The following is a 14,295-nucleotide window of genomic DNA, read 5'->3' on the forward strand; positions in this document are numbered from 1 at the left end:
TGCCAGCTGAGAAACTGAGTGGCTCATGCTTCAAATGAATCAGCCCTGTATTAGGTTTTCACTTGGACTGCTTGTTTGCTTTTAGATTTGATGGGACAAGTAATCGTAGTAAGTGTATGGTCTAAACCAGCAGTATCTCTGTAAAATGCCCAGCCACCCAGATGCTAATAGGAATGTGAAGACTCTGAAAAAAGAGAAGAAAATTTAGGGGGCGAAACACCAGTTTTCTCTATTTTCCCTCAAACCCCTCCCCCCCCAAAAAAAAACCTGGGACAAAATTAAAAATAAAGAGGGAAAATGCATCATGGAATGTTTTAAGAATGATGTATAAAATGTTTAACAAAAGGAGTTTATATATTTATTCTTCCAAAATTACTTCTTAAAACGATGTAATAGGAAGACTTTTAGGGAAGACAATATATAGTAACTAACCATTGTAGTTCCTGCTCTTGGTTTCCTATTTTCTTTTCTTTCTTATGGGAATGACTGCTTTATTGTTTTTGTTATTACACCTAAGTGATAGGTAAGAACTGTTCAGCAGAACAATTCACTGCCTCAGAGTGTAGTGGAGTTTCCTTCTTTGGAGGTTTTTAAACAAAGGCTGGATAGCCATCTATTGAGTGTTTTGTGTATTCCTGCATGGCAGGGGGTTGGATGGGATGGCTCTTGTGGTCTCTTCCAACTCTATGTTTCCAGGCTCCAAAATACACTGCAGAAATAACCCAGTTTGAAACTACTTTAATTGCCCTGGCTCAGTGCTAGGGAATCCTGGGAACTGTAGTTTATTGTGGCCCCAGACCCCAAGCATTTGAGCCAGGGGCAGTTAAAGTGGTTTCAAACTGGATTATTTCTGGAGTGTGTTTTGGATGTATGATTCTATGTCTGGTCAGCATGATGAAGAACTGGAAGAGACAAAATAATTTTCTCTTTCTAATTGAGTGATATTGACAATTTCTTCTGCTTTTAACATTTTGTTTTATTTTTGTTGGCTCTCAAATGGGCAAAACCAAAAAGGCTCCTTACAGCTGAGAGCCTTGTAACTCCATTTGTAACCCCCCAAAATGAAAAATCTAAAAAGGAAATTCAATTTGTTATTGTCTCAACAAAATGTATATTATTATTAGTGTTATGCCAAACAAAACTATTCTATGTTCTTAAAAGTAACAAAGTGACTTTTAATCTGTAAATGCAGTTGTACACACATACTTCCAAATATGTTCATTTCCCCCCCCCTAGATCTTCCCATTGTGGATGGTTAAGTCTCAAAACACGAAAAGCTGCAAGGGCAGGCAATGAAGAGGCACAGGAGGGTGTAGACCAAAGGGTGAGCACCTAACTGTGTGCCAGTTTTTGCAAGATTGCAACTTCTAAGTCTATGCTTACTAGGCCCAATGTGAAATGGACAACAACATCATCTTGAAAACTACCAGTTGCCAACAGACTTATTCCTCTGTCCCATCACAGATAAATAGATAAATACAACCCCTGTTAAACCCAACAGCAGAAACTGTTCTTCAAGTAGCCAAGCAATTATCTATATCATCTAGTGGCTAACTATATCCTGCTGCATATATATCTCTCTCCCTCTAACTAGCTAAAGTATATATTGATGTATAATTCAACCTCAGGTGTAAATTGAGGCCAGGTTTGGGGAACAGAATTATGGGTTTTTATATGACCCATGGATAAGTCAAGGATAAAGCTTTGTTGTTGTTGTGTGCCTTCAAGTCGTTTCTGACATGGTGATCCTATCACGGAGATTCTGAAGCTGAGAATGAAAACTTAGGGGCATGTAACACAACCTCATAATATGTTGTTGTTAAGGTTGCCATAAGTCAACAAGCATAACTGCCTGTGCTCAGGATGGATGAGGAGGGAACTACAGTACTGTAAATAGTATCTGTGTGATGTGTGTGGCTGGTGATCAAGCTCAAGTGGAGCTAAGAAAATGTGCACGTTTATTCTCTTGGCACTCCTTTAAGGAGAAGTGTCCAAGAGCTGCCACCACCACCATTTTCCCACCCAGGCATTCAAAAAACCTAGGTGTGTTGTGGTGGAGAGAGTAGAGGGGTCAGTGTTTCTTTTAACTGGGATAGACAAACCTTTCACCTCTTCACTCAGAAAAAGGGATTGTTCGTTTCCCCTTTCTTTCTTTCTTTCTTTCTTTCTTTCTTTTTCTTTTGATAAAAGTTATGGTACAGTATTTATATTGATCCATGGAAAACTCAGTCATTTTTTAAACTAAACTTTCTAGACTTATATACAAATGCACTCGTCCCACTACATTTGCAGCTTTGACTTTTGCAGCTTTGATTATTCAAGGATTTTATTAATATGTTCTCTCTAAAAATATCTAGGTCCTCCAATGCAGTTCTATGGTCAATGCCTGGCAGATGTTGACCACAGAGTTGCACTGGGGGACCTAGAGATTCCTAGACAGTTCTCTCAGGGAAAAACATAGTCATTGAATCATAGAGTTGGAAGAGATCACAAAGGCCATCCAGTCCAACCCCCTGCCATGCAGGAACTCTCAGTCAAAGCATCCCTGACAGATGGCCATCCAGCCTCTGCTTAAAGACCTCTAAGGAAGGAGACTCCACTACACTCCGAGGAAGGAGTGTGTTCCACTGTCGAACAGCCATTACTGTCAGGAAGTTCCTCCTAATGTTGAGGTGGAATCTCTTTTTCCTGTAGCTTCCATCCATTGTTCCTTGTCCTAGCCTCTGGAGCAGCAGAAAACAAGCTTGCTCCCTCCTCAATATGACATCCCTTCAAGTATTTAAACAGAATTATCATATCATCTCTTCTCCAGGCTAATCATCCCCAGCTCCCCAAGATGCTCCTCATAGGACATGGTTTCCAGACCCTTCATCATTTTGGTCTCCTTTGGACACACTCCAGTTTCTTAACATCCTTTTTTAATTGTGGTGCCCAGAACTGGACACAATATTCCAGGTGAGCCCTGATCAAAGCTGAATAGAGTGGCACTGTTACATCCCTTGATCTAGACACTATACTTCTATTGATGCAGCCTAAAATTGCATTGACCATTTTAGCTGCCGCATCACACTGTTGACTCATGTTCAACTTGTGGTCGACTTGGACTCCTAGATCCCTTTCACATTCAGCCAGGTGTCCCCCCCCCCATCCTATATCTGTGCATTTCATTTTTCCACCCTAAGTACAGTACCTTGCATTTCTCCCTGTTGAATTTCATTTTGTTAGCATTGGCCCACCTTTCTAGTCTATTCAGGTCATTTTGAATTTCGATCCTGTACTCTGGGGTATTAGCTACTCCTCCTAATTTCATGTCATCTGCAAATTTGATAGCTATGCCCCCAATACTGTCATCCATTAATAAAGATATTGAATAGCACTGGGTCCAGGAAAGACTCCTGTAGCACTCCACTGGCCACTTCTCTCCAGGATGAAAAGGAGCAATTGTTGCATTATAGTCTTTTCTAGTTGAGTCCTTCCTTCTGATGATATGGCCAAAACATGACAACCTCAGTTTTGTCATCTTTGCCTCCATGGAGCGTTGAGGCCTGATCTGCTCTAGGACCTATCCATGTCTTTTTAGCACTCCACAGTATTCTCAGAACTCGCCGCCAGAACCACATTTCAAATGTTGGGGTTTTTTTTTTTTCTAATCAGCTTACTTCATTGCCCAGTTTTCACAACCTTACAAAGAAATTGGAAATACGATGGCATGGACAATCTTAACCTTGGTTTTTAATGATACACTTGTCCCTCCACATTCGCTGGGGTTAGGGGCACAGGACCACCATAAATGTGGAAAAACTGCAAATAGCAAAAACACTATGTTTTTACCTGAGAGTACATCTCTCTAGGAATCTCTAGGTACTCCAGTGCAACTCTGTGGTCAACATCTGCCACTGACCATAGAATTGCACTGGAGGACCTAGAAATGCCTAGTGAAGTGTTCTCTCTAGGAATCTCTAGGTTAGTCAGTGCGACTTTTGGTTAAAGTTGACCATAGAGTTGTACTGGAGGACCTAGATATTCCTAGAGTGAACATATTAATAAAATCCGTGAATAATCAAATCTGCAAAAGTCAAAGCCACAAATGTGAAGGGACGAGTGTATATCTTTACACTTCAGAATCCTGTCTAGTTCCTTCATAGCTGCCCTTCATACCTGAAACAAAGACAGGTGGGAAATAATGCCTAAGTGAAGAGGAAGAGGGAATAAACTATTAAAGTAAAGGGTCAATTTCCTAAACAATCAGCTTCAAAAATTGTACTGGTAATAATAATGTAAAATCAGCAAAGCAAAATGTAAACAAAGAAGCATCAGAAAACAGTAGCAGCAATTTAAAAGGAAGCCCCAAACTGTTGGATCAAGTACCAATCAAGGAAAATCTCCAGCAAAGATCAAGCTGTCTTTGGAGTATAAAAAGAGAAAGAAGAGGTAACAAACTGTTGCCTTAAGCAGCATGTTTCTAGAAGATAACTTAGAGATGCATGCAGGGATTTGTTTAGCTCTTATTCACCACTGCAGAGGAAAAAAACAACACTGCTGTTCTTTGTATGGGATTTATTCTAAAATAAGGCTGTGCATTTTCGTGCCAGCTTGTACACAGGAGGGCTGGTTACGAAGAACCTCAAGTGTAATAAGCAGTGGCAAGATATAGGATTTAAGAAGAGATGCCAAGAAATGTTTAAGATGGTCTTGATTGTATTGTTATCGAATTGGCAGAACCTATGCCTCTGAATTATCATCATTTAAACAAGTAGTGCAGTTATTCTCATGAATATTCTTGCTGCCTAAATGCATAAGATCAAGATCCTTCACTGAAAATACCAACTAAACAACTTTTAAAAGAGCAGCTATATTAGTCTGTTGCTGCAAACACTGTGACCAAATCACCCTGAATGGATATGGTAGCAGCTAGCCTCATCAAAACCTGATGCCATCCAGGGTTTTTGAATAACGACTTCCATTACACCAGGCTGGCTGGGGCAGGTGAACATTGGTGTCTAAAAACATCTGGAGACACCAAGTTTGATGGAGGCTGTCAAAGCATTTGCACTAATCAAGTTTCAGTGCCAATCAGTATTTAGAGGGTGCCAAAACAAGTGCTTGAATAAAGTATCACTGCTAGAAATGTGCAGCTCCCAGAAGCTGTTGGACTGCACATCCTATCAACCCTAGCCCACAAAGCCAAGTTAAGACAACATTCAAAGATATAGCCATGTTAGTCTGTCGAATCAGTATTAGAGAGATCTTGTATCACCTTGAGACTAACTGAAAGAAAGTATCCGTGGCTGACAGTTCCAACCTAGTCCTGGCTTAGTGGAATACATGTCTCCGATAGGACCTGAGCATATGGAGCAAGATTATAGGGGAAAAGGCATCCTGTTAGGTAACCTGGACTCAAAACATAGTAGACTTTAAATGTAATAACCAACACTTGGTATAAACACTTTAGGAGTGAATGAAACAATGAATTATAGTCCTGTTTTACCTAAGTGGATCGTGCCTCTAGTCTCCATACTTGCTGTATCTATCATTTTAATCACCAATTTATAGCAAAGCAATAGTCTTTGTTTTTTACATGGGACTAAATAACTTTTATTTAGTAAGTTTGTTAATGCCAGTGTTGTAATTCTTCTCATAGATCGTTTAAACACATGATGTGCTTGTGCCCAATGGCCTTTGTGGGGAAAGGTTATCGTCAATTTACTTTGTTTTAGAGCAGTCTGTGAATTTTGGACTTTGAATTTTGTGCTTCTGAACTATTTCGCTACATCTGGAATTAATGTTTTGGTCAAGAAAATGGATCCTCTATGTCCTTTTCAGTAGCAAGATTTACACTGCAGCATTGGAAAGACAAACAGCCAACTTCTCTCAGTCCAGGATGGTAAACCCTCTCATCTAGAAGATTTGGTGATTTTGTGGATCTCTCTAGAAAATGTATGCATAAAGATTGTCTCATGTGTATATTTTCCTTTTTATTTTTGTTGGTTTATTTGTTTTAATTCCCCCCCCCCATATGATTTTCCCATGGGAAGCAGGCAGGATCACAGAAACACCTGGCTACATCCCCATAGCCAGACGCAAAATATTACAGCAGATCTGAGCCTTCCAGAGGACCCTGATCGATTTCAATGATGATGCTCCATTCTACAGAACCTGGGATCTGCATATTTGTGAGGCATCAGCACCTTTGGTAGAGAAGACCTTGTAAACTATATATCCCAGATTCACAGGATGGAACTACACCAGTTAAAATGTTGTCAAACTGCATTATTTCATTGGTAACTGCACCCTGAGACACAGTGTACTTTAGACCGGAGGGTATCTGAACCTGAACCTTCCATCCACAAAATAGCTCCTATGATTCCACTTAAACTCGCCATGACTGCAACCTATGCCTTTTGGGGATTTAGAGTTTGGAAGGCACTAGAGCTCTCTGCACAAATTCTGAATACCCTTCCCTAAACTGCAAATCCCTGGGCCCCTTAGCACTACACACTAGGGACCCTCTGACTCTTCACAATTATAGCACTATCGACATGCCTACATCCCATGGAATCATGGAGCTGTAGTTTGGTAAGCACTGACATGCCTTAGCTGAGAATTCAAATGGCCTTTCTCTAAATTGCAAATCCAGGATCCTGCATGACAAAACCATGTCAGTTTAAGTGATATGCATAGTGTGAAAGGGTTGCAGGATTCTCTACTTTCAATTGTCCTTGCTACATCTGTGAGGCTGTCTTGCTATGAACTTTACATACTCAACTGCATAACTGTACCATGATTCACAACGTTGCCATGGTGGTAAACTGAATCATAGTGCTATAACTGTGTAGTGGGGAAAGGTTAGAAAAAGGTGACCTGCCTCTGAGGTACTGGAGGCCAATTCCTACGCTTCTTCTTCATTGAAACAAGGTGCAGGACATGGGTTTGTTTTAAAGGAGACTCACATCCCCCAAAGGCTGGTGAGGACTGCAGGGCAAAAAATATAACCTTGCGCCACAGGCTGCCTTGGGATGCACATTATTCTCAGCCCTGGTTCACAGCACACTCAGAGATATGGTGATCTGAAACAGAGTTTATATGCAATAGAAAGTGTAGGCCCCTTGCCACTGTCACTATGCAAAGGAACTGCAACTCACTGGGGCAAGCTAAATGAATCTCCCAGCCATTTTGTTAGAGCAGCACAAATCCACACCATCACAGAAGACAACAGAATACAGGTATTTGCCCCTTCTAACTAATTTGCAGATTGCTTTCAGGATGTGGGCATGGCTTTAGAGTCACTCTTCCTTGGAAACTAACTCATTTATTGTCCAGTGCTCACACTAACAAGCAACAGAAAAAAAGGGGGGGGCATTTGATAGCATAAAAGAAAGAAAGAAAGAAAAAAAGAAAGAAAGAAGCCTTGTAGTTAAAGCACAAATATACTATACAGTAGTCCCGGAACATTGGCGAAAGAGCAAAAGAGTACTGATCTATCTCAACATCTGCCAAACTCAATCAACCCTTCCTAAATGATTTTAAAATTGTATTATGAGGAGATTCTTTATACACTCCTAGACCAAAAAAATTATATATAGCTACAAGACTTGATAGTGCGTGATCTTGGGATAATCACGGTACTTTTATAATTATTATTCATTTATACAGCATCATTTTCCAACCTAAAGCCCTCCAGAAGTCACACACTTGATTTCCATCACTCAACAAGTTTGGACAATAATTTGGGGGATGATGCCAAGTATGATGAACAGAAAAGAGAGGAAGGAAAAGATAGTGGGAGAAAGAGGAGCCCCCGTACTGAGCAAAATTTTTTATCTTCAATGACAGCAGTTAGTAGAGGAGATGGACAGGAAAAGACTGCATCTTCATCAAAAAGAAAGAAATGGCAACAGTAGCAGGAACCATCCTCATCCTCCTCTGTGCTCTCTGTATTTGTTGAGGATACTTTGTACACAGAGGAAGAAAAGAAATAGAGGCATGTAAAGTCAAGTAAGGATCTCATTCGTCTCAGTCCATTATAAAATAGAGACTACTCATGACTGTACATATCCTTCTTCCGTCTGCACTCTTGTTGGCAGATACCTGAAAGACAGTTTCATTGACTGTGTGTAAAAGACCAAGCACACCACTCTGTGCTGGATGTTCATTTTTCTGAAGCTACAGTCCATCTAAAGCAAACACGAATGCTTGCCTTCTTGTGTGCCTTCAAGTCATTTCTGACTTAGAGCACCCTATCGCGAGTGGTGCTTGGCAATATTTGCCAGAGGGGTTTTGCATTGACTTCTCTAAGCCGAGAGAGTGTGGCTTGCCCAAGCTCACCGAAACCCCATGGCTGAGCAGGGATTTGAACCCTAATCTCAGAGTTGTAGTCCAACACTGAACCACTATACAAACGGTTCTCTGCTTGTTCTTACGGAGATAAACGAGAGAGAGCAAGAGGTTACACACCCACAGTCTGATGTGCATTCAAGTCCAAACCTTGGCCAAGCCTACACAGGCTAATATGCACCTTACACAAATGGAGGTGTGCCTTTCTTTGCATTAGACTCCAGAGGTCTAACCCAGGAAAGCAAAACCCATGGAGCAGAGAAAGAGATTCCCAAGGGTGAAATACAGGAGGAGGAAAAAGTCATAGACCTAAGAAATTTTGGTTCCAAGGTAACATTAGAAACTCTCCAAGGCTTTCTAGAAAAAGAAAGAAAATCCAGTTGTCTGTCATTTTATTCCTGACAATCCTGGGCGGCCTATTTTGCTCATTCTAAAACCAATCTCAGAATTAAAAATTTAATTGGGATAAGACCACCATTCCCTGATGGCCCAGTTCTCTTCCCCTGCTTATCTCTTAGGCCTCGATACTTATCTCCTGAATTAGGATATGGCTAAACAAATCAAGTGGCTTTACTCTAACTGGTCCCTCTCATCATTCACAATGTTAATAGGAATGAACATGTTCCCAAGCCCTGCTCTCCACAGATTCTCCCAAAAAAGCTCAGCAGAAAAAGAAAAGGGCCTTTCCTCTAGTGTAACTAATCCGGTTTGGCACCATTCACTGCCATGGCCCTGTGCTATGAATTCTGGGAGTTGTAGTTGTGTGGCACCTGGTGCCACAACCAACCAACTCCCAGATTCCATAGCACAGGCCATGGCAGTGAAAGTGGTCCAAAACCAGATTAATTATGTAGTATGGATGCCACTTTCCAAGGAAAGATCAGATTCAGATTTATAGTTATTCCACCTTTTCTCTAGCCATGCGCTTTCTGAACAACGCTTTGGCACCAGGTCCTCACTTACACTCTCGGGTTTCAACAGAAAGGAAAACCGGTATTATTCTGACTTTATTTTTTACAAAGCAAGGCTCCCTGGCCTTTGACCCCTTCGCCCAAGTCGCCAACTCCAAGTGCTTCAGGGAGGGAAACACACAGTAATACACACACACATAATACACACACCCACCACCTCTGTAGGGTGGAAAAAGACAGGCTGGTGCTAAAAGTTTCAGAGGGGAAACTTTCTGCGCAACTTTCGGTCCAGGTTGGGAGGGAGGGTGCCACCAAGCTTCCCTCTTCCTCCCTACACACACAAACACAGCGCAAGCCAAAAGGCTTCAACTTTTCCCCTGTCAGGGCGCTCTGTTTCCTGGCAGGGAAGGCCCAGGGGGACTTTACATGGGGGCTTCCCCCCCCCCCTTAAGAAGCTGTTAGAAAAGGAAACCCTCCAAGCCTTTGGGCAAAAGGCTGGGAAGCTGGTGGGTGGGCTCGGCTGAGGGAAGCGGGCTCTCCTTCTGCCCTCCCTCTCGCCAGACCCACCGCCCCACTCCTTCACTCCTTTTCCTCCCCCCCTCCTCCTCCTCCTCCTCCCTCTCTCTACTTCTTCCCTCCACCAGCCCATCCTTCCCTCCCTCTTCTCTTCCTCCTCTTCTCCTTCCCCCTCTCCTCTTCTCTTCACTCTTTCGCCTTTTCTTCCCTCCTCCCCTCTTCCTCCGTTTCCTCTACTTCTCCTCTTCTCCCCTCTCTTCTCTAATTCTCCTTTCTCTACATCTTCTCTCATCTATCTCTCTCCTCCTCTTCCTCCTAACTTTCCCCCCTCCTCTCCTCTTTCCTGTCTTCTTCCTCTCCCAGTCATCCCCCTCTTCTCCCCTCCTTTTCTTCTCCTCTCACTCCTCTTCCTCCTCCTCCCATCCCACCTCTTCTTTTCCTCTCCTCCAATTCTACTTCTTCCCTTCCTCCTCTCCTCCCCTCCTTCCCTTCTTCCTGTCCCTCTCTCTCTTCCCCCTCCCCTCCCCCCTCACTCCTCTCATTTTCTTCTCCCTTCCCCCCCTCTCTTCCCCCCCTTCCTGTCTCTTCGTCTCTTCCTGCCCCCACCCCCCCTCATCTTTCTCTTCTTTCTCTCCTCTCTTTTTCTTCTTCGTCCGACTCACTCGTCCTCCTCCCCAATCCTCTACTCCTCCTCTTTCCCTCTACCCTTCCCTCGCCTCTTCACCCCTACAGTACTTCCTCGCCCCCTCCTTCTCCCGCCTCTTCTTCTTCTCCCACTCCTCTCTTCTTCTTCTTCCTCCGCCCCATTCCTCCTCCCCTCTCCCTCTCTTTCTTCTCCTCCTCCTCCCCCTCTTCTTCCTCCCTTCTTTTCTTTCTTTTTCTGCCTCCGCTTCCCCTCTTTCCTCTCCCCCCTCCATCCCACTCCTCTGCCTCTCCCCCCACCCCCCCCCCCCAAAGAAGTCCCTTCCCTCGGGGCCCCTTTACCTCGTTCCTCGGAGCGGAAAGCGTTGAGAGCTGGAGTTGAGGGAGGAGCCCAGCTCGGCGCGCTGCCTTGCGGGAGGGGTAGCTGAGCTCCGGGGGCGGCGGAGGGGGCGGCGGCTGGTGGTGGTGGTGGCTCTGGGGAGGAGGAGGAGAAGAGGAGGCCGGAGGCTCCGGGGGAAGGCATCGTAGGCGCTGGCCTGGTGCGTGTCCTGCAGGGAGAGGTAGACCCAGTTGAGGAGCTGGGCGGGCTGGTAGACGGAGGCAGCGCTGGTGTCGATGGCGGAGAGCAGGCTCATCCTTCCTGGCGCACAGGGCTCCCCTTCCTCCTCCTCCTCCTCCTCTGGAGCTGCTCCCCTGCTTTGGCTGGGAGGAAGGAGATCCCCTAAGGAGACCCAGCTAGCCCTCCTCGCCCCAGCTGCCCACCCAACGCCAGCATAGCTGGGGCTGAACCGGGGGAGCCTCTTCTGCTCTGCTGCAAAGTTGGTGGCAAACTTTCCTTTGCTTCTCCTCCACTCTCTAGTATCCCAACGGAGCCCCTCCGCTGCGCTCTGCCACCTCCTGGAAGGCGGGCTTCCTCGCGCAGCAGCAGCACCCCCCCTGGAATATATATAGCACTCCCGGGGAACTGCAGGGAGGGGGGACGAGAGGAGAACGCCCATTGGCCCCTCAACGTTCCATGAGGGGCCGAATTTGAATATGAGGGGAGGGCTGAGCCAATGGGAAGAGAGGAAACTGGCCTCCCTCCCTCTGCAGAGAGAGGACCTGGCTTGGCTTGCAAAAGTTTGGCTAACTGTGTTGGGGCTGATTGGCAGGCTTTGCCTCTGCAACACCTGAAAAGTTTGCCTGATGCAAAACCATGGAGACTTCTTGACAAATTCAGTGTTCTCTACTTACATAGGAGCCCTATAGCTTCACCAAGGAAGGGAGCTTCCATGTTGGGTCCCAAGGAAACATGTTTTCTGAATTGCAAATTAAATTTCCTTGACTTTGAATATCTACTATACAAGGTGCCAGCCTGCAGATAGATAGCCCTCCCTCCCTGCCATCTGCACTAAGACCAGAGACTGCAAAATGCAGGCCTATGACTAAAATTTTCAATTTCGTTCTCCCATTTGCCTGATGAAGAAGCCGGTGTGACTTCGAAAGCTTGCAACATGTACCTGTGCATTTTGGTCGGCCCCATAAAGGTATCGTTGCTTGGATGTTCTGGTTCCTGTTGTTGCGCCTTCTTCAAGTCTCCTTTTCCACTTAGGACCGCCTATCATGCGGTTTTCTTGGCCAGTTTCTTCAGAGGAGGGTTTGCCAAGGTGTCACCCCCCCCCCAGTTTCTTTCATTATTATTATTATTGGATTTTCTGTGTCTAATATGACATCCAGACAGTTCGGCACTGAATCTGAGGTATGCCCCCTTAAAATAGTTTTCAATACAGTTGGCCCTCCTGATCCACGCATTCAAGCATCCACAGCATGAAAATGTTGCAAAAAAAAGTATAAATTCCAAAAAGCAAACCTTGATTTTGCCATTTGATATTAGAGGGGCACCATTCTGCTATGCCATTATATTTAGTGTGACTTAAATGAGCATCCATGGATTTTGTTATCCACGGGGATGGGGGTGCCTTGGTACCAATCCCCAGCAGATACCATGGTCCCACTGTAAATCTTTTCTCTGGATCTTCCCAGAAAATCTAGAGCCCTCCATCGTGATGCTGGGTGGTGGTTTACAATGTATGGCACCCAGCCCCAGCCAAGCTTGTTTTCTGATGCTCCAGAGAACAGGACTTGGAACAATAAATGCAAGCTACAGGAAAAGAGATTCCACCTCAACATTAGGAGGAATTTCCTGACAGTAAGGGCTGTTCAACAGTGGAACACACTCCTTCCTAGGAGTGTAGTGGAATCTCCTTCCTTGGTGGCCATCTGTCAGGTATGCTTTAAGAGTTCCTGCATGTCAGGGGGTTAGTCTGGATGGCCCTTGCGGTCTCTTCTATGATTCTATGTCATCAGTGCTGGATGCCTCCTTCTAACCTCAGAGAGAGTGACCCGCACCAGTGATGGTGGTGGTGCCAGGCAGCATGGCAGGATGAAAGCATAAACAGCTGCCTGGTGTTGCAACTGAGCACCTAAGGTAACGGGGAGGGGGCTTTGGAGCAGCTTTGTGGCCAAAATACTCTGGGCTGCTCCCAGAGTATCCTGGCTCATGTGGACTCAGCCCAAGTGTTCACTTCCTAACTTGACTATTTCAGAAAGTCCCCAAAAACTGAAAGGTGATTGTGATTGTGAATATGATTGCATGTATTAATATCCTGCCTTTTCCCAATCTAGGGAGATTATCAGGCGGAGAAAGAAATGTCCTTGACCATGACCGTGTGAAAGACTTTCAAACAGTGTTGCACAGATCCCTTCATTGTCCCGTCATTGAAGAGGCATTGCCTGGCACTTTGCATTAACAGGAATTCACATTAATACAACGCTCCTTCAGTGATGGGTTTGCAGGATCTTTGTCAAAGACAGGATAAGGATGAGGGAGTGATCCCATCCTTATCCCATCTGCTAGGACTCAAGGCAGTTTACAAAAGCTAAAAAATTACATGTAGAAATGTATGTGACATAATTAAGCCAGCAGTAAAACTAAAAGCAGTGAAAACAGTTTCATTTAGAACATTGTTACAGTTATACTTCTAAGGGCCTTAGAAGCTGCCCATGTAGTTACATTTGAAGTTACAATTTTGATTGTGGACTCAAATGTTACTTTTAGGGGGAAATTGGAATGCTACAAGTTACAGGTTTGTGGTATAAACACACTCTGTTCCTATTCTTGTGGTCTCAACACGAGGCACAGCACATGAGGCACAGCACAAGTTAGCACTAGAATACATGATACAAGATATAGCACATAATACGGCAAAACCCAAGTTAAAACTAGGAACAAAGAGTGAAAACACTGCAACATTAAATACATAAATAAACCAGTAACAAATTAGAAGCACTAAGGTCAACAAGCACTCAAACAGTTCTTAAAATGCCTGGCAGAATAAAAAGGTCTTCCACCTGGTGCCTCAAAGGTGAGTATCACAAACCAGGTGCCATCGCTGAAAATCCCTGTTTACATGTGTTACTGCATCATACCGCACCCATATTTTCTTTAATATTGTTGTTACTACTTTCAGTGTTGCTCTTCAATGCAAAGGTATGCTACAAACCAAGTTAACAGACAGTCAGGTCACCAGGCATGGATATAAACATGGAGAACCATGCAGCTTTAGCCTGACTTGTGAATTTCTAATTGCAAGTGACACACACTATAACAAGCATAGGAAGCTTCTTCTGCCCAATTTTATATTCAATAGGCCACATCTATCCTTGCTGGGGATCCTGGGTCACTTCTGGTTTTACCAAAATTGGTATTTCAGGGTCTGAAGAGACAGGCTAAAATAAAGCTGCTTTGGGTCACTTTGGAGGTATGCTGTTTAAATGATGCATGTGTCCTAAGAGGCCAGAAGCCGCGCCAAAGCCACGCTCCAGTCCTAAGGACTTTGGGGACCATGTGATT

General features: G+C 44.2%; 1 protein-coding gene across 1 annotated transcript in view; it reads right to left on the reverse strand.

Annotated features, from left to right (window-relative positions):
* Positions 1 to 11,313, reverse strand: part of ZCCHC24 (zinc finger CCHC-type containing 24) — a 147,232-nt gene extending 135,919 nt beyond the window's left edge. Inside the window, 2 exon segments of the mRNA XM_042457852.1 lie at positions 10,746 to 10,918; positions 10,921 to 11,313. Of these exon segments, the coding sequence (XP_042313786.1) occupies positions 10,746 to 10,918; positions 10,921 to 11,038 (291 nt within the window). The 5' untranslated portion in view covers positions 11,039 to 11,313.
* Between the last annotated feature and the right edge of the window lie 2,982 nt (positions 11,314 to 14,295).

The sequence above is a fragment of the Sceloporus undulatus genome, chromosome 3 (genome assembly GCF_019175285.1).
Source record: "Sceloporus undulatus isolate JIND9_A2432 ecotype Alabama chromosome 3, SceUnd_v1.1, whole genome shotgun sequence".
In the NCBI taxonomy this organism is placed as follows: domain Eukaryota; kingdom Metazoa; phylum Chordata; class Lepidosauria; order Squamata; family Phrynosomatidae; genus Sceloporus; species Sceloporus undulatus.